At 41.8% G+C, this 18366-nt stretch overlaps 4 protein-coding genes across 7 annotated transcripts; 3 read left to right on the forward strand and 1 right to left on the reverse strand.

Annotated features, from left to right (window-relative positions):
- The first annotated feature begins 1275 nt into the window (after nt 1–1275).
- On the forward strand, nt 1276–6960 carry LOC116213520 (dnaJ homolog subfamily C member 16). Of its 3 annotated transcripts, none has more exons than XM_031548504.1 (21): nt 1276–1585; nt 1811–1865; nt 2317–2447; nt 2565–2634; nt 2719–2761; nt 2865–2942; nt 3023–3104; nt 3216–3298; nt 3698–3755; nt 3893–4003; nt 4255–4312; nt 4438–4534; nt 4655–4690; nt 4791–4927; nt 5032–5102; nt 5212–5265; nt 5357–5499; nt 5621–5740; nt 5851–6144; nt 6272–6553; nt 6674–6960. In XM_031548504.1, the coding sequence occupies exons 1-21, from the start codon at nt 1480–1482 to the stop codon at nt 6791–6793; spliced, it is 2229 nt and encodes a 742-aa protein (XP_031404364.1). In that variant the 5' UTR covers nt 1276–1479; the 3' UTR covers nt 6794–6960. The 3 variants fall into 3 exon arrangements, with proteins under 3 accessions (XP_031404364.1, XP_031404363.1, XP_031404362.1); XM_031548503.1 differs by having other exon boundaries at nt 1407–1530; XM_031548502.1 differs by having other exon boundaries at nt 1418–1577.
- A 603-nt stretch (nt 6961–7563) lies between these two features.
- On the reverse strand, nt 7564–10472 carry LOC116213521 (galactoside 2-alpha-L-fucosyltransferase-like). Its single transcript, XM_031548505.1, has 2 exons — nt 9898–10472; nt 7564–9320 (listed from the first exon to the last, which is right to left on the reverse strand). Exons 1-2 carry the CDS (start codon nt 10151–10153, stop codon nt 7849–7851), a joined length of 1728 nt encoding a protein of 575 aa, XP_031404365.1. The 5' UTR covers nt 10154–10472; the 3' UTR covers nt 7564–7848.
- Nucleotides 10473–11637: 1165 nt separating this feature from the next.
- Nucleotides 11638–14171, forward strand: LOC116213317 (amino acid transporter AVT1I-like). 2 transcript variants are annotated; one of them, XM_031548205.1, is made up of 3 exons: nt 11638–11909; nt 12161–12771; nt 12895–13443. In XM_031548205.1, the coding sequence occupies exons 1-3, from the start codon at nt 11807–11809 to the stop codon at nt 12952–12954; spliced, it is 774 nt and encodes a 257-aa protein (XP_031404065.1). In that variant the 5' UTR covers nt 11638–11806; the 3' UTR covers nt 12955–13443. The 2 variants fall into 2 exon arrangements, with proteins under 2 accessions (XP_031404065.1, XP_031404064.1); XM_031548204.1 differs by lacking the exon at nt 12895–13443 and adding an exon at nt 13474–14171 and having other exon boundaries at nt 11648–11909.
- Nucleotides 14172–15499: 1328 nt separating this feature from the next.
- Nucleotides 15500–18357, forward strand: LOC116213950 (ribulose-phosphate 3-epimerase, chloroplastic). The gene is made up of 10 exons (XM_031549115.1): nt 15500–15782; nt 16389–16503; nt 16581–16721; nt 16831–16944; nt 17044–17122; nt 17304–17413; nt 17526–17582; nt 17737–17806; nt 17902–17983; nt 18122–18357. The coding sequence occupies exons 1-9, from the start codon at nt 15667–15669 to the stop codon at nt 17949–17951; spliced, it is 852 nt and encodes a 283-aa protein (XP_031404975.1). The 5' UTR covers nt 15500–15666; the 3' UTR covers nt 17952–17983; nt 18122–18357.
- The last annotated feature ends 9 nt before the right edge of the window (nt 18358–18366 follow it).

Below are 18366 nucleotides of genomic sequence, written 5' to 3' on the forward strand. Positions count from 1 at the left end.
TAATGAAAAAAATATGTGAGAAAAGATTCACTGAAATTTAATGTAGCCCATGAATGAATAGTGAATTTTCTTTTTCCCCTCTTTTCAAGCCTCAACATCTCTTAAATCGAAATTCCAGGTTTTAAATTGATGTCTTTCCGATAATTCCTCTGAATTTTTGTAGATTATCATGAATATTTTATTTCGATTGGGATATTGTTAGTCACCATGTATAAGGATCTCAATTTCACGTCCATGGTTGAATGGTTAGAGCACCCAACTTATAATTTGGCAAACCCATAGGTCCAATTATTGCCAATGATCGTGACAACACCTACGATTGCCTTGCGTACATCGAGCACAAGAGATTGCAGTACGATCGTCGTGGCACTAGTTACAACGCAAATCTAGAGAATACATAGGTATCATTTTCCACTTTTTGTACGTACAATTACAAAATGCATGATGTTAGACGCTCGTAAGATAATGTGAATGCCAACAATAATAGGTGGGGCAACAAAAGATAAGGTTTAGTAGCAACAAAAAGTCAATAATCTTATCCTCATTTACTACTTATGTAAAGTGATTATTCCGCCATTCCTTTTCTAACTTTGCATATAAAAATTGGAGAGTACAAGGAGGACAATGAAATTCTCATTCCTCCAAAAGAAGAAGGATTTGAATTTTTTTGGGATGATTGCAAACTTCCCAGTTATGAGGTCAATTTGGGATTACCTATCTCACCATTACATCCTTCCCCATCTAGAGTAAAAGCTAAAGTCCTTGGATGATTCATTATTCTTTTTCCTTCTTTGGGGCATAGGAAGGTTAATGAGGTCTCCCATGCCGGCCGGCCTGTCGTCGTGGCTCCTACGATAATTATTGTTTGGGGCACGACTTCGAAAATTAACCATCGCATCAATGTGTCAGTCAAGGAGCATAGCCGTGGCATCGTCTCGACACCCTATTTGTATGCTCATGCATCACTTTTCTCCTGTTAATATGTAGTGCTGAAGTATTGTACGGCTCAGTCGACAGAACTAACTGAAACAATTGACAAGTACGTCTGTGTACGTGTGGAATCAAATCGCACTGCGAGCCGAAGAGCAAATTTCAGAAAGAAAAAAATGTTTTCCGAAATTGAATGCAAGCTTTCGTGACTTTCGGTAGGCCTACGCCGTACTATTGAGATTATTGGACAGCCCGGCTGCCATGGTACGTAGAGCGCGTACATGGAGGTGACATTGACATGCTGTCCGTGAAGTGATAAATGGGCTGAAAAAGTGATCTCGAATTGGGCCGAAATGTGATGTTCTGTTTTGGGCCTGTAATTGCTTCAAGCGCCTCTCTAGTTCGGCCCACCTGATTCGGCCGGCGAGCTCCACCCGTAGTTTCTTCGCTGGCCGAACCGCGATTTTCGGTCTTTCCCACTCTCGCTGGAGCTCGGAGCTCCCGCTGCCAGGCTCGCTCTCCGTTTCTGTCTCAAAGATCCTTCTTTTTATGTCCATCGGCATATGTTCTTCCCTTTCTCGGAGATTGCTTGCCTTCTGTGTGAGAAATCTCTGCATCTCTGTTTCTGGGCATTCGACTTCTCCGAGGTCTCTCAGTTATTGCCTCTAAAAATCTCACTTTTATGTCTCAAAGCATATCTTTCCAGCTCTGTTCTTTCCTCCTAATATGTTGTTCGATAGAATCTGATGTCATTTCTGTTGAAATCGATTTATGAAGCAACCCCGATTGTCTGCTGTCATCGAATTTTCCGTTTTCGCTTTCTGGGCGCTGGTTTTTCTGTTTAGTTACTCACTCTCTGTTTGGTTTCTTGGTCACTCAGGAGGTTGGGAGCGGATTGGCTTAGCTGCTGGTTCTGAACTCAAAGAACTGGAACTGTGAGTGTTCCCTCAGTAGTTAAATGTGTATAGGATTGTAGTTCTGTATCATGCTCTGTATTCTTTGTTATGTTATTCAGGTTTTGTTTCATTTCGAATGTTTTGTCATTCCGGTGCCAGAGACGTGGTCAGAAAAAGTCGTTTGATTGAGTTTTCCATTCCTTCAAAGAATAAAACAGTGCAATTGCCGGCCTTGTATGTTCTGTGCGATTCTGTCGTCGAAGTCTCAGAAGAGACAAAAATGTGGATATTTACAGCTCCTAGTCTGAATGCTTCTCAAATATGAATATTTAGGATCCTTGGAAGGCACTTGTGACATCTTTCGATAAAATCCATCTAAAGATTATTATATATCCTGCTAATGTTATGATTTAATGTTGCATCTTGGTCTTCCTTCTTAAGAGCTCACTTTTTCTTGTTTGAATCCATTTTTTATGTTTGTGTACTCCAGAAAGATGGCAATGGTTTCCTCAACGTTGACCAGAGTTAAAGCATACGCGTTGCCTTTGATTCTTTTCACGGGAGCCATGTTTTTCCAGCTCATTGTTATTCCTCAAAGCTTCCCTCGATCTCACTATGATGGTGAGCTCTTTCAGTAATTTATGGCGTCTTTCTGTATTTTTCTTTAATAAATAAATCCATTGCTTGTCATTTTCTCTAAGCTACATCGATTTCTTCTCTTGGTTTCTGCAATTGCAGTACTGGGTGTTAGAATGTATGCTTCTGTCGAGGAGGTGGAAGAGGCCTATGAGAAGCTCTCGTCGAAGTGGTGCTGCTTTTGTTGACCTTGTTGTGTGGGTTTCTGTTAGATTTCTGTTCATTTTTTATGAAATTCACAATGTGAATATCGCAGGAAGTCAGACACTGACTCATCAAATTCATTTGATTTTGTAAAGGTCAGTCTGCTCACAGTTTGAAGACTAGTGCAAAAGATTGTATATTTTACGTGTTCACCTTCTTTCGAACAGCCTTCTTTTGATCATTCAGTTGGTTTTGCAGGTTCGCTATGCATATGAGTTGCTGACAAATCCTATATGGAAGAGAAATTACGACATATTCGAAATTGAAGAGCAGCCCGTTAGTAGCTTTCCTTGGCCTTTTGTCTTTATCATTAGAGATCTCTTGTAATCATTTCAATAATTATTTCTTTGGTGTAGCATGTTATTGAAGAAGCTAAACAGCGATTTGCCGGAAAAAGATTCTCTGATGTTCAGCTTCCATTGTTAGATGATGCTTCTGGTTAGTGATTATATTGAACCTAAATCTCGGGAATATGTACGTGGGTATACATTTTCTCTACCTCCTTGTTCCAGAAGGTGACCTCTTGATCTAATCCACATGCTATTATAGTTCAGGGGGAGGACAATTTCAATGCTATTACTGCTGAGGACTTCCAGCTTATTCTCCAATCAGACAAGCCATCAATGGTTCTGGTATGACCACTTTTACTCTATTTGTGATTTGTTTTCATTTAAGTACTGTCTATTGAATCATTTATTTTTTTGTTGCATTCTTGTATATTGTCATGAATCCGACATGTAGAAAGTTTCTGCCAAGTTGTAGTGGAAGTTCCTACAGATGATGAAGATTCTATTTCTTTTCTTTGTTTTGATTGGGTAGCTGGCTAATTTTGATATACCAAATCCTTTTGCACTGTGGGTATTATTTACCTTTTGAGTCTTTACTTAGCCAGAAGTGTTTGCAGCTTACGTCTCTGGTATAGAATTCTGATGCATGTATCAACCTTTTCATTTTTACTCACGATCCTGTTGCCATCTTCCTGTCAGTGCATTTCAACAGAGAGCTAACTGATATTAAAATTTTGAATGCAGATCTATTCATCTGGCAGTGTTTGTTGTACTCAGTACGATGGTACATGGAAAAGGATTGGTACAAATTCCTCTTAAAGCAATTTTTGTTATTTTATTTGATACCTTTATTCTTCAAATTCTTGAGCTTCGAATGTTAGCTAATATCACAAAGCAATTCTCTCTCTTAATTCACATCGATCGTCGATTTGCGTCCAGTTTCCTTGTTGGATGGTATTGCTAATGCTGCTGCTATAGAGCTTCGCGAGGTCCAACTTGCAGCATACCTTGCTGACAAAAGACCAACTGGGAGATCCTTCTTTAGGAATGGTTAGTATATGTTATCACAGAAATATTTTTCCTTTTCTATCTCATAGATTCTGATCCCGGAATCATCAAAATGATTGGATTCCCCTTCTAGAATAATGTATTCTGTACGAGTTCTGTTTCTGACCTTTATATCTAATTGTACAGTTGACATAGTGATTCATCTCTTGCATTTCTATGTATCAGAGGGAATTATAAGCATGAGGTATAAGTCATTGGTTTTTAATTATTAACATGAAGGGCAATTATTGCAGGGTTACCATCAGTCGTTGCGTTTCCATCTGGATGCAAAACTGTGGGCTGTTCAATTAGGTAGGTTCAGTTCTCAGTTTGCTTCTATCTTTAACTTTGGGCAAACAAATACTTCTGTGAAATTCAAATCATAATCATACTGTGAATGAGAGTTATCCTCATGGAATCTAACTTTTCGTTGTAAGGTTTGAAGGACAGCTCTCGGTTGATGCAGTTACCGATTGGTTTGCAACAATTGTGCTCAGATTGCCTCGCATACTCTACTACTCAAAGGAGTCATTGGTAGAGGAATAAATTCTTGGATATGTGCCTTTCATAATTGGATTTCAACAGCTGATTCAGGTGTTTTCAACTTGGTTCTCTTTCTGGCAATTTAATGATGTTGAACAAATTCTTTTGCAGGCACAGAAGTTTATGGCCAAAATTAGTCCTCATAAGGTACTATACTTTTTGTATGTAACTCTATAAATCAAGGAAATAATATCTATGCATGTAAATGCATCTCTTTAGCTTTTCACTGACGCAGTTAGAGTCACAGGTAAAGGTCATTTTCTTCTCGAAAACCGGGGAGCGAGCGACTCCATTCATACGCCTGGCTGCTTTGAAGTACTGGGACCATGCCTCTTTTGCGTTTTTACTGTGGAGAGAAGAGGATTCGTCCTTTTGGTGGAACGCGTAAGTGGACTTGTTCTTTCCTCATATTCACTGTGTTACTGAATCGATACTCAAAACTCTACATGCACAATATATCTCATGAAATTTGATGATGTTGATGACAGTTTTGAGGTGGAATCTGCTCCTTCTATAGTATTTCTGAAGGACCCTGGAGTCAAACCTGTCGTGCACCATGGTGATTTCTCGTCTGCATTAATCATCTAATGTTTTCACCATCCAGCAAAGTTTGTTCTCGCTTATGTTCATCTCTCACAATGGCTCTCTGGTTGTTTGGTACCTGGCAGGACCAGTCAACAACTCTCAGTTCACGGATCTGATGGAACAGAACAAAAATCAAGGTATTACATTAATACCGAGCTCTTTTTCTATCATTGGACATAATATATAGTTCGCAAGTAGTGCTCATCTGGTTTACCCTTTTTATTTCAGAACTTCCTCAATTGAGGGCTGAGACATCGAACGAGCTGGGCTGTGATGCCCGTGGCTATTCTCGTGCGGGAGCTGATACCCTTTCTTGGTACTGTGTAGTCCTCGCTGGAAGGCTCAGCCCTGAACTTAACAGCATGCGTGCAGTAGGTTTCCTCTCCTTAGATAGAAGAACGTTCTTGATATTTCTTTTGCATGATTTTCTTATTCCCGTTATCGTTTGAGCTTGTGAGCTTGGTGATCGGATGAAATTACATAAGTTCATAGACCATGCGCAGGGTCCAAGAAATAATATCTCATGACAACGAAGATTCCTCTGTACCTGCAACGGTTGCATCGAAGAGGAAGCGACTCACTTTCACGTGGCTCAATGGGGAAACCCAGAAAGTCAGTTCATCATTTTTTTTTTTTTTTGCGTTAGACAAGCATTTTTTTGCTTACATCCTTCTCGTTAATCTTGCGTGGCTTCGTCCTGACTGCCTAAATGTTACTTCCAGAAATACTGTTTCTTTTACCTTCAATCAGAGACAAGCTATGAAACTTGTGGGCCCAGGAGGGACATATCAGATGTGCCTCGGCTGTTCATCGTTCGTTACACGAGGAATTTGACAGAGGAGAATGAGCCGGTGAGAAGGAAGCCGAAAACCATGTGGGATGCATTAAATGATCAGGAGTATGACCGTGCTTCACAGCTCGTAGCAAGGTACAATGGCTCCAATGAGATTCCTCAGATTATCGAGTGGGTATCGAGCATAATCAGAGATGGTGACTCAAGGGATCTTCCATTCTTTGTAAGTCAGTCATTTTTTGATGCGATTCGGCATTTTTAAACGACTTTGCCTAAAACTGGTATCTTGAGTTGTTAGGCTGTCTATTTTATGAAAACTTTTATTAATGTTTTGCCCTCGAATTATGCAGAAAACAAAGACTCCTGAACTTGTTCCTGAAGATATGGATCCAATCATCTCGAGGGGAGTCGGGAGCGTACTTTCGAAGAGCACGGGACTCAAGCACAAGATCTACGGTTTCGTGAGGGGACTCCATGATCGGTTGGGCGACCCAAGAATCGGGCCGGTCTTGCTTTTGGGTGCTTTGATATCTTTCGGTAGCACATGGCTTCGAAGGAGTCGAGAGAAGTCACCACCAAGCCAGTCGAACCAATCAAATCAATCCAATGAACCAACTCAACCAAAGTCAAAGGTAAACGACTCCACGATCTTGCATATATTTCATCTGTTATAATCGTCCTCGGTAAACCCAAACTATCAGCAGCATGATTTTTCATTGTCAGTGAGTTTGATCTATATGTTACCTTTATAGGAAGAAATCAGGAAGCTACGCAGAAGAAGGGAAAGAAACGAGGAACGTCCTTCTTCGATCACCGATGTGGAACCGAAGAACGCTTACCAGGCACCATTGTCGGATTCCGATTCCAACTAGTAGAGGCTTAACTGATAAGTGATTGATATTTTACGCTATGTGAAGGTTATCAAAAGCTGTCTTATGTCTAATGGACGGATTAGTGACTAACCCATGATATTCAGCTGGATTATAGTTTCGCCTCAACGTTGACCTTTTCCTTTCGTGAAAGCTTAAGCTTATCATCATGATATAACGTATCGTCAAAGAAATTTCTGTCTACCAAAAACCATGCATTGATTCCAAACTTGGCCCTATAATCTGATCTTAGCTGAAAAGCTGCGAATACATAAATCATCCATATTGCTCGAGGGCGATGGCCCCATCTCATCCAAGCATAATTCCAACACTGGTCCGAGGAATACCGGTTGCCCCTCTAGCAAAAACTGCATGCTGTATACTTTACGCATTATGTACCAGTTTACGAGTTCCTGCAAGTCTGCCACCCTTGCCTTTTCTAACCCAACTGCTCTTGTTCAGCGATTTCGAACCTTCAAAACTGCCGAGCTTGAGGGACATTCCTTGTTCGAAGATAAAAGACCTCGTGCATGGCAGACTATAGCAACAAATTCTTTCCTTGGTCCATAATGCTGAACTGGTCTACAACACATTCTTGAAACCAGCAGTTCTCACACAGTCACTGAAAGCCGGAGCTTGGGCAATCAGGATAGACGAGCAAAGGCGTGGTATGGCTCGAGGTGTGGGGTGGCAGGACATGCCGCCATGGAAATATATGGTTCTGCTATGGGGGCGAACCAGATTTTTCGGAAGAAGCCATGGAAACTTTCAAGAATAACGTAAAAACCATCAAGATGATTACTGCATTACTATCGACGAAGATATAACTCTGGAAAGCCCTATTCACATGCGAATACAGATTCAAAAAACTTCTTGGTGAATACCAAAATTTTGCATTGACCCAGAATTGTACCTTTCCTCGCATCCAATATAATCTGGAAAGCTGAGAGATACATAAACCCATCTCTGCCTGCGATTCAGCTTGGGACAACTCGTTACACCTAGAACTGGGGGAAAAAGTTCTGGCATTGCAGTCACAACACAGTACACAGCAGCCATCAATCAGTGGAAGGATCGACGAGCTTGAGTCCCCAGCTCATGTCCTCGCAGTGCCTAACATGAGGAACCAATTCGCCCGTATCGATCCCTCTCTTGGCTCTACAGTCATAGAATGGAGGAGCGTGGAAGCACGGCTCCATGGACATGGCCCTCCGGCACGGGGGATCAGGGACCGTCCGGTTCTCGGGCTTGTACAATATCCACGGCCTCAATCCCCCAAGACCCTGAGCCACATACCCGAAAGTTGACCATGAGCTTGTGATCAGCACATCTGTCAAGCTCAGCAAGTACATCTCAGCCCATGCTTTCTGATTATGCATTTGTTTTTCTGTTTGCTGATATTCCTCGTGGCTCGGTTGGAATACACTGACAACTTCACCGGTGATAGTAGGGTTCTCCCAGTACAAGTCACGAATCTGCTCCAAATAACCCGGAGAAAGAGACGTAATTAACACAGCTTTGGATTTCTGAGTATCTGAGTTAGGTGAGATGGATTTGTCCTTGTCAACACCGGGAAGGAGATGCTCCCTTGTCGCGCAAGCCAAGATTTGGTCCAGAACGTGCTGGAATGGACCAGTTCCGGTGTCAAAGACTCTGATTTGGATCCCGATCTTTTTGTCAAAACCAGATAGGTAAGCCCGGTAGTATCTCTCAATAAGTCCCCACACAGTATCCGTCGGGTGAAAAAGATATCGGCCCAAGAAATGGAAAACCATCTCCTTTCTCGGGAACAGATTGTTCAGCTCTTCCTCGAATGTTGGGATTAGGAAGAGAGACGGAATGAAGTAGTTATCTGTCTTCATGACCAACCAAGGTACTTCCTTGAGAAATGACTGATCATCTTCACAGAAGAAGAGCTTATCTTGATCATCGTAATCGTGGACTAGATGAAGATACAGATAAGATGGTGGCTTTAACTTGTTCGCGAGATTGGGAGAGTTCTCCTTTAGCATCTTCCCATAGCAGCGAGGGGAGCTTTGACCAAAGCCATTGAACTGATCTTTAAGTGGAAAATCAGGAGGAAGGAACCAAGAAGCTTCAGGAAACGGCTCACAGAATAGGTCGGTCATATTGGCTCCAGGATCCACAAGTAGGATCCGGTTTGTGAGGAGGGCATAAAGAAATGTCGAGGCTAGGGTTAGGATCCGATTCCCCAACCCGCTGAATGAAACCCACACGATATATTTACAGTCCGAGGGCGGAGGTGCACTCGCATTCCCCAATCGGAGGTAATCCATCGCTCTGTTGTAGGACTCGGTATTTGGTCCACATTGCTTGTGGAGAGCCTCATAGGATCTTAACCGAGAGACGAGGTACGTCGAAGGTCTGTGCTCTGATCCCTTTCGATACGAAACTGAACCATACCTGCTGATGCAAGACTGTTCATCAAATCCAGCGGTGAGTAGGCCGCCGAGCAGCTTATCCTTTGGCTCCTCCACTGACCGAGATGTGCCTTCACCTGAAGCTATTTCTACATGAACCAAGAACAGAAGAGGAACCATAAGTCGACAAGGTGACTGGAGGATTCAGCATCAGAACAATAGAAAAAGGTGTAACACACGATACTTCAATCATAGATTGACTTCACAACCCGTACAAAGATCCCATAATGTGGTCATCCCTTTTCAGCGGTAGTCCAAAAGCAAAACAACAGAAACTTCAGCACCTCAGCACTTATCAATCAGCATGATCAAGATTCTCGCAAGCAAACACACAAGAATAGCTCAAGAAGAAGCATTTCTCATCAATGTACTTCGATCATATACCAACTTCAGGACCTGAACAAAAGATCCCATAATGTGGTCATCCCTTATCAGCTAGTCAAAAAGCGTAAAAAAACAGAAACTTCAGCACTTATCAATCAGCACAAGTAAGATTCTTGCTAGCAAACACACAAGAATAGCTCAAGCAGATGCATTTGTCATCAATGTGTCAGAAGCCCATCACCATTTTCTGCCCCCATAACCACAGGATTCCAACAAACTCGACTTCCCCAAAACCAGACAAACACAGTTACGAATCCCAGTAAAGGAAGTTAAAGTAAGAACCTTTTTGGGACTTGACATCGACTTCAAGAACTCTCTCCTCCGAAGGAACCCCATCGGAAGGCAGGTCTCTGAGCACCACCGACAGAGAGAAGAACACCGACGAGACCATCAGACAAGCCACGAAAGCACCCATCACCCGCATTGTGTTCACCCCGTTCTTCCTCTCCGGATCTCTGGAGCTGATCAGACCGTTCCCGTCGGAAAGCTTCATCGTAACTTCTTCACCGCCGCTCTGATTCTTCTCGCGCCTCTTCATGTCAGTACGTCTCTCATCTCAGCAGGCCGCCGTCGGAAGTCCGAGGAATGCGTTCAGGTCCGCCTTCGCTGACGCTGAGCACTAGGAGGGACTGGGAATAATCTCTTAAAACGGGTTGTCGGATCCAGTGCCGGGTTGGTGAGTTGCAGAGCACAGAGCAGAGGGAGAGGGACCCGTGAAGAGCGGAGGAGCGATGGGAAGAGGATACCGTGCCCACGGTAGCAGGATTTGTCAGTAGAAACGTAAACGTGGCAAATAATGATTGGATGACAGTTGGCGGTCAACGACCAGCTACCAGAGGAACCAATAGGGACCGAGGCAAGTGCGTATAGGCCTTGTCGGTGACCGTAGTGGGCTGAGCGTATAATCCTCTGCTGAAGGTCCACGCGAAGCACTGCGGCATTGCCAATGAGAAATACCATTGGCGCCCCCAAACTACGCTTTTTTCGTCTTAAACCGCCTGAACTTTCAAAATGTAGAATTTTAACCCCCTGGAGGGTTCTCTTGTAATGGGCCATAGACCGGTCCAGTGGGTCAACAAACCTAGCCCATGTGTTGGTCCTTTCACAGATATTTCAACAAATCGCGACGTGCCGTTTATGAAACATCTCGTGTCTTGAAACCCGGCAGCGCGTGAGTTAGATAGATGATTCAGTTATAGAGATGAAGATGCAGCTTGATCCTTTTATTGGGTTCGAAACAGCCGATTCACTCCAAACTCAAATTCAAGCAGTTGATATTTAGGTAATCCCAACTCATTACATCATTTCTAAGATGCAATAACAACGCGTACAAGAATTCGTATTGCTGCTTTGACCCAAAAAAAAAAAGAAAGTGAAAATCATTGCTTGGACTCACCACAATGGGAGGAATCTTCCTTAAGGTCCTCATGATTTGAACTTTTTTTTTGTTTTTTGTTTTTTTGGGCCACAGTTCGGAGAAAATGGGGGGGGGGGGGGGGGGGGGGTGGTCAAAATTTTACGCTCTATATAGTCAGCCACACATATATATGTAGAATTCTATCATTGGCCATAGTCTCTCATGACAAGGTCCAATTGCAATAGCAAGTGGAAGAACTCAAACCCTTATGTTTAGCACTTCATAGATCCGAATATATATACACATATATCTTATAGTTGCTCGCTGTTGTTAGCACCGGTTACATATTTCTCGTTAACCATGTATGAGCAGCTCATATATTCGAGTATTCCAGTACCGTAGTAGTTCCAATATTTGATTCATCTTCCGCTCGAACTTGGGTGGATGACCGGAGTCTTTCTCTTGATGGACAAAAGTTCTTCCAGGAAATTCTCTCGCTCTCTCATAACCCGAATTTGGTAACTTGGCAAGAACAAAGGTCTACATATATAGCTTGGTTAAATCAAATCCTAGTGGGCATAGCTGACTCTTGGAGTCCAAGTCAATGGGTCATGGAAAACTTGTCGGAATACCAACAAAGATTCATAGTAGTCGAGCCACCACAACAGTTCTTTCGGATTTTTTTTCGGTAATCGACAGTCCTTTCGGATTTATTTGTCCGAAATATAGATTCAATATATCGCGACTATCAGATACTACGAGCTTAAAGACCGACGCATTTCTCTTATAAAAAGGCCAGGGAGAAGCTTGAGGATCACTGGAACCCCATATCATATGCCAAGCACCATGGCAGAACAAACAATGGAGCTTCCACCTTTCAGACCCACGGGAACAAGCTTTCTCAAAACTTGTTTTAATGGCTTAAATGCTTTATCAGGTCCTTCCCCCTCTTGTTCTTTCCCGTCTTTATAGTTCTTTCTGCTCTTCGTAATGTCATATTTTTAGATAGATCACCAAATGTCCCGACTAATTCACTTCAGACATCAGTTTGATCCTGATCATGAAGAATCTTAATTATATTTAACAATTACATTTGCTTGTAAATAAATCATAGAAAACCTTGTCATCTTATTGAAAAAAATAAAATAAAATCGTAAGAGTTATTTATGGATTGATTTTGTTTGGTAGGAATCGGCATAATAACACTTCCCTACACACTCTCCCAAGCTGGGTGGCTAGGCCTGGCTCTCCTCTCTACCATGGCAGCAGTCACCTGCTACACCGGCCTCCTCCTACAGCGGTGCATCGAATCCGACCAGTTGAGCAAGACCTATCCCGAAGTGGGCTTCAGTGCATTCGATCGTAAAGGACTTGTCATCATATCGGTCTTCATGTACCTGGAGCTGTACCTGGTCCCTACTGGGTTCCTGATAATGGAGGGTGACAACCTCCACAAGTTGTTTCCAGACGTCGGGTTTCAGCTCGGCACTCACGAGATCGGAGGTAGACAGTTCTTCATCGTGATGGCGGGGCTTGTAGTGTTGCCCTCCATGTGGCTCAAGGACTTGAGCAAGCTCTCTTGCGTATCCGCTTGCGGGGTGGTGTCCTCTTTGGTCGTCATGGGCTCAATCTTCTGGGTTGGAGAGTTCGATGGAGTTGGGTTTCGTGGTAAAGGAACCGTATTATTCGATTTGAGCGGAGTCCCGAAAGCCCTTAGCTTGTATGCCTTTTGCTATGGTGCTCATCCGGTCTTCCCAACTTTGTACTCCTCCATGAAGGACAAGAGCAAGTTCTCCAAGGTAACATCTTCGAGTTATTAAACAGATTCATTTCGAATAAACTCTATCTTCATGATAGTCGAAAACTTGTGATCCATGCTTGATAATCGACTGTAATGATTGATTTGTCTATCTAATTTGAAGAATCTTAGCAAAATAATCCAGTGGGCGTTTCGAGTTTTCTATAATGTATGGACATTGTGATGCGGAGCAAGTAGCAGATGACTTTATGGACCGTTGGGGTCGTCGGAAGGGGAAGACAAGACAGTAACTTCAGTGCCTCAGCATTACTAGTCTGTGCCTTAGAACCAAATCGGGAAAGTACGCTCAGCGCCGTATCTCTGTGCTATAGAACTGACTTGTAGCCTCAAGGCAGCCCGCATGGTGCTTCAGCTCCAGATTTCGGGTGCCATGGCACAGTCTCTAGTTGGCTCAGCCGATAATTTCCTTATTGTCAAGATCTCTCATTATTTTACTGCCTAATTAGCTTAATATTATGCTTCCTTATTTCGTTTGTTTCCTTATTGTCATTTAGAGGTTATAAACATTACGTTTGTTTTGGATGGGAGACATTACGAAGACTATTATCGATCAAATTGCTTTGAGAAAATTTTCTCTTGAGTTTCTGTGATTGAAACTTGCGAAGGATTATCGGTGCACAATTTTTGTTTAACGCTTATCTTGCCGCGTCACATTGCTCAATGAATGATCTTTGCTTTGCAGGTTTTATTCATCAGCTTCGGCCTAAGCACGCTCAGCTACATATCAGTGGCGGGCATGGGGTACTCGATGTTTGGGCGGGATACGCTCTCACAGGTGACGCTCAACCTACCCGGAGGCAAGATCAGCTCGAAAATAGCCATATACACCGCAATGGCCGGCCCGATCGCGAAGTACGCTCTTATAATAACGCCTATTGCGGAAGCCATTGAAGGGAGCTTGCCAAGCCCATACAACAATAGGCCCACTTGCATCCTCCTGAGGACTTTGCTGCTGATCAGTACGGTCATAGTTGCCCTCCTTTTCCCTTTCTTCGGGCCACTCATGGCCCTGGTCGGGGCTGCTCTTAACGTCACGGTCTCGATTTTGTTCCCATGCGCGTGTTACCTGAAGATCTCCAAGGCATATCAACGGTGGAGACTCGAGACCGTGGTCATATTCGGGATTATCGTTTTCGGGTTCTCGATTGGAGTCTTGGGAACATATTCATCTCTCAAAGGGATCGTAAAGCATGCTAATTAACTCTTTAAGTTTATGGGAGCTAGCTCTAGATATATGTGTGATCGATAAATTATCCAAAAAAAAAAGTGTAGTCGATATAGGAACATACTCATTCAAATCTCTATGCAAGGTAATAAAATCCGCAAAATTTATTGAAAACATGTTTAAGACATTATATAACAGTCTTTTAATTGCTCGGACTCTTATTCTTGTACTATATATAGTTGTATTTATCAGCAGCAATGGACATTTCTTGCCCTTCATATACTTGTTGAAATTCATCCCTATCTTAATATGATTCAAGTAAACTCCCTCTCAAGCTTCTTTCTCTCTCACGCTAAAATGAAATTAGAAATTTTTGTGTGAATTGACTTGCTCGACCAACTACTAAACCTTTCCTTAACTATTTCCCAATGATGTTGTCAGGAGACTCTTTAGGGGCATTTACGTCGCAACCTTGCATACTTTAGTTTTATTTCAATTGTGGCTCGTTTTTCTATCTAAAATTATTTGAAAATTGAAAAATCTACTCCCTACAAGAAATTTTATATATTGTGATAAATTTTATTGTTACGAAAGAAAGTTTATATAAAATTTATCACAAGAAAAGTATATTGTGATAAGAATGTTGAATTATAATAAATAAAGTCTCATAATCCCCGTACTTAATATGTATGTAGATACGCATATATTTATATGTATACACATGTCTTCAATATTGTATGAGTTTAAAATCAAATATTTTCATAATAACTAATATATATGTATATACATACTTAATATGCACGCATATGTATACTTAATATGTATATTATGATAAAAATGTTAAATTACACTAAATAAAGTTTCATAATGCACATCATAATGTACATACTTAATATGTATACACATATCTTTAATATTGTGTGAGCGTCACAAAACAAGTATTCTCATAATAATTAACATATACGTATACATATTTTCATATGTTGTGACACACATTATATAACGTTTTCACCAGCGAAAATAAGTTTATTACCATAAGTTATAAGATATTGTGGCCAAACGTTATTTTATCACGATATACTTATTAGGATGAGTTTATTTTGACAAGACTCCCAACAAATTATCCTCCATTTTCGTGGTAAGAAATCTTATATGTTATTGTGTGCGTACACTTAGTTCATGTCGACAGTTGGAGGTGGACATTACCTGCAGTACAGAGAATTCAAATCTGCTGAAAGTGTTTTGCGACTAGGACTCACCGATATTGCTTAAAAATTAATTTCAGTAAATAGACTGAGGCATACCGCAGGCACATCAATGAAAGAAACTGACAATTCATTAATTAAGGGAAAAAAAGAGAAAATTGAGAGAAATTAAAAATTGACTCGATATTAGTCAGCAAAATTGGAGCGCCAACGGCCAACCAAAGGTTTGTAGATAAGCAGCGGCCGCCCACCAAACAATCAGACACGTGTCACCCGCAGGTTTTATTCCTTAATTTCTCCGATTATTATTCCAAGTCTCTCTTACCTAAATGCTCTCCTTCAGTCCTCTGAACCATCGGTCAGAAAGAGAGACTGACGGAGAGGGAGGGAAGTCGTGAGACTGAATCGAAGACCCAAGACTTACAAGTCTCTACCCGCAACCGTTTTAAGGAAGATAGAATACTGGGAGCTAGAGGGGGGCGCGTGGGTGCTTGTGACAGAAGACATGTCTACCGCTACAGTGTGTTCGTCAACGCTTCAGTCCCAGATCACCGGATTTGGCGGTGGTCTCAAACTTCAAAAGCTTTCATTTGGCCGACCCAGTACCGTCACGATTACTAGGTGCAGTTGATTTCGATGTTTTCTCATTGAATTCCCTGAATTTGGAATCTTGTATGAGGTTTCAGTCACTGTGTGCGCTGGGCGAGTGATCTTGGGCCTCATACGTTTGTTGACATGCATAGCTGAATCAGTTCTCCTATATCCTGAAGCTACTGCAATTCCATTTGTTGACCCATTTCGTATCCATGGCTCTGTGTTCATAGTAATAGCCGCGGAGGCGGTCGGAGCCATATAATTCTGTTGGCTTGTACCACTCAATGAGTGATGTTAGCGTGAGTTTAGGCAAACCAGTATCTCGGCCATTTCATTGATGTCGTATTGTTTTATTGTCCGCTGGAATGTCTAAAGTGAATTTGAAGTTTTTTGGTATGGAAGATGTGTTTAAGGTGTTGGTAAAATGGATTATCAACTAGCAAGATTTACTCTTTGGTGGGTTGGAAGATGAAGATATCTACCCATTTGTGCTTCTTGTTATCATGGCGTGGCCCAGAATATTGGTGAATGTTAGATATTTTTGGGTAACTTCTTATAGAGCTGTTGCGTGGCTCCATGCTTCTCTCTTTTATCTGACAGCGGTTCTATCACTTCGTGTTGCATGATATACAGGAAGAAAGTCCAAACTGTGGTGAGGGCAACTTCGAGAGTTGACAAGTTCTCGAAGGGCGACATTATAGTTTCTCCTTCAATCCTCTCTGCTAATTTTGCAAAGTTGGGGGAGCAGGTTCGTTTCTTTTCCTAGTTCTTTTGCCTTGTAAATGTTACTCCAGTACTTGACTCTTGTTTAATGGTTTTCTCCAGGTAAAAGCCGTAGAGTTGGCAGGTTGTGACTGGATTCATGTTGATGTAATGGACGGGCGGTTCGTCCCTAACATTACAATTGGACCCCTCGTTGTTGATGCCCTGCGCCCTGTTACTGATCTTCCCCTCGATGTTCACTTGGTATCCTTTTGTTCTTTCAGCTGCACTTATTAGTCATCAGCATGACGGATGTGTCCAATTAGAGAAGTTTAGGAAAAATATGTAGTAACATGAAATTTAAGCCTTTCAGATGATCGTGGAACCTGAACAACGAGTACCAGATTTCATCAAGGCTGGTGCAGATATCGTGAGCGTCCATTGTGAGAATTCTGCCACCATCCATTTGCACCGTACACTTAATCAAGTAAGGATAACTGGATAAGGATTTCGATCTTATTATACGAGTCTCGAGATTCAAAATTGAACTGCTTTTCTTATATTATATCTTTGATTTTATGAGCAGATAAAAGAATTGGGAGCTAAAGCCGGAGTTGTCCTGAACCCTGGGACCTCACTAAGTGCTGTAGAATACATACTTGATGGTGATTTCAATATATTCCTTTCCTTTGATTTTATCTCAGGTTACCTTGCTCATAGCTTAGCTGATTTTTGCTCTGCAAGAGCACTCATTTGAGGTTTAGATGTAATGTCTATGGGCTCATGATCTTTTGGACTCTTGTTCAAATAATTTTCTTTTTGCTTGTTTTTGTTCGTGAACAAAAGTGGTCGATCTGGTTTTGATCATGTCTGTGAACCCGGGATTCGGTGGGCAAAGCTTTATTGAGAGCCAAGTGAAGAAGATATCTGAATTGAGAAGAATGTGCGCAGAGAAGGTCTCCTTCTATTTCAAATACATATAGTCCACTATCTACATAATTGAATATGTGTCCTCTCAAGTTTTTCATATGATCTTAAGAGCTTCATTGACCCTTCCTTCGGTAACAGGGAGTGAACCCGTGGATTGAAGTAGATGGTGGTGTTGGCCCGAAAAATGCATATAAGGTGCCATTTTCTGACCTCTGATGGCCAATTCACATGATTGCAACTTGGCTTGTACATTGGTTCAAATTTATTTGAAATAACAACTATCTATAACTTATGAATGAATCGCCTGATTCCAGAATTAAAGTTATACAAACCTTCCCTGTACATTTAGGTGATTGAAGCAGGAGCTAATGCTCTTGTTGCCGGTTCTGCTGTCTTCGGTGCTAAAGATTACGCCGAAGGTAGGGCTTCTTAATACCGCCCTTGATTCCCAAATGGAGGAATTCAACTGTTTATCTTAACCTAAATGTGGGCATGCATTGAATGTCTTTTGCAGCTATTAGAGGGATCAAAACCAGCAAAAGGCCCGAAGCAGTTGCTGTCTGAACTATCTCTGTCTGCTGAAGTCTTCATGTCTAGTATGTCAGCTTCCACTTCTTGAGAGCACCTACCTTAGATTTTTGCGTGATCCTTCCCTCCATTCCTACATGTGGAGATCAACTATTGTATATTATGTCGTCTTTGATTAATCTATGATTAAATAATGGGATATGCAGGAGGGAAAAGCAGTATATATTGATAATCCATGTCAGTGGTGCAGCCTTGGCTCAATCAACTTTCTTCAGGCCGGTGATGAATGAATAAGAACCCCAACCAAGTTCCTTGTGGTATGATTTGTACCATGTTCTTTATAGGATATAGAACTTGTTTGATGCAAAACTGTAGCACACATGCCATTCTAATCAAATACCATGTTGAGCTTTCTCTTCCTTATTGCGATACAGCAATCTTAGCTCTTTCT

The sequence above is a fragment of the Punica granatum genome, chromosome 7 (genome assembly GCF_007655135.1).
Source record: "Punica granatum isolate Tunisia-2019 chromosome 7, ASM765513v2, whole genome shotgun sequence".
Classification (NCBI taxonomy): domain Eukaryota; kingdom Viridiplantae; phylum Streptophyta; class Magnoliopsida; order Myrtales; family Lythraceae; genus Punica; species Punica granatum.

Excerpts from the sequence above, each read along its gene's own strand:
- LOC116213520 (XM_031548504.1), top strand. The coding sequence starts at position 1,480 with ATGTCCATCGGCATATGTTCTTCCCTTTCTCGGAGATTGCTTGCCTTC. Across the intron at positions 3,105-3,215 it reads ATTGTTAGATGATGCTTCTG|TTCAGGGGGAGGACAATTTC; the intron begins GTTAGTGATTAT and ends ATGCTATTATAG. Across the intron at positions 4,535-4,654 it reads ACTACTCAAAGGAGTCATTG|GCACAGAAGTTTATGGCCAA; the intron begins GTAGAGGAATAA and ends ATTCTTTTGCAG.
- LOC116213950 (XM_031549115.1), top strand. The coding sequence starts at position 15,667 with ATGTCTACCGCTACAGTGTGTTCGTCAACGCTTCAGTCCCAGATCACC. Across the intron at positions 16,504-16,580 it reads TTGCAAAGTTGGGGGAGCAG|GTAAAAGCCGTAGAGTTGGC; the intron begins GTTCGTTTCTTT and ends GGTTTTCTCCAG. Across the intron at positions 16,945-17,043 it reads TGCACCGTACACTTAATCAA|ATAAAAGAATTGGGAGCTAA; the intron begins GTAAGGATAACT and ends TTTTATGAGCAG.
- LOC116213521 (XM_031548505.1), bottom strand. The coding sequence starts at position 10,153 with ATGAAGAGGCGCGAGAAGAATCAGAGCGGCGGTGAAGAAGTTACGATG. Across the intron at positions 9,321-9,897 it reads CGATGTCAAGTCCCAAAAAG|AAATAGCTTCAGGTGAAGGC; the intron begins GTTCTTACTTTA and ends TGGTTCATGTAG.
- LOC116213317 (XM_031548204.1), top strand. The coding sequence starts at position 11,807 with ATGCCAAGCACCATGGCAGAACAAACAATGGAGCTTCCACCTTTCAGA. Across the intron at positions 11,910-12,160 it reads TGGCTTAAATGCTTTATCAG|GAATCGGCATAATAACACTT; the intron begins GTCCTTCCCCCT and ends TTTGTTTGGTAG. Across the intron at positions 12,772-13,473 it reads ACAAGAGCAAGTTCTCCAAG|GTTTTATTCATCAGCTTCGG; the intron begins GTAACATCTTCG and ends TTTGCTTTGCAG.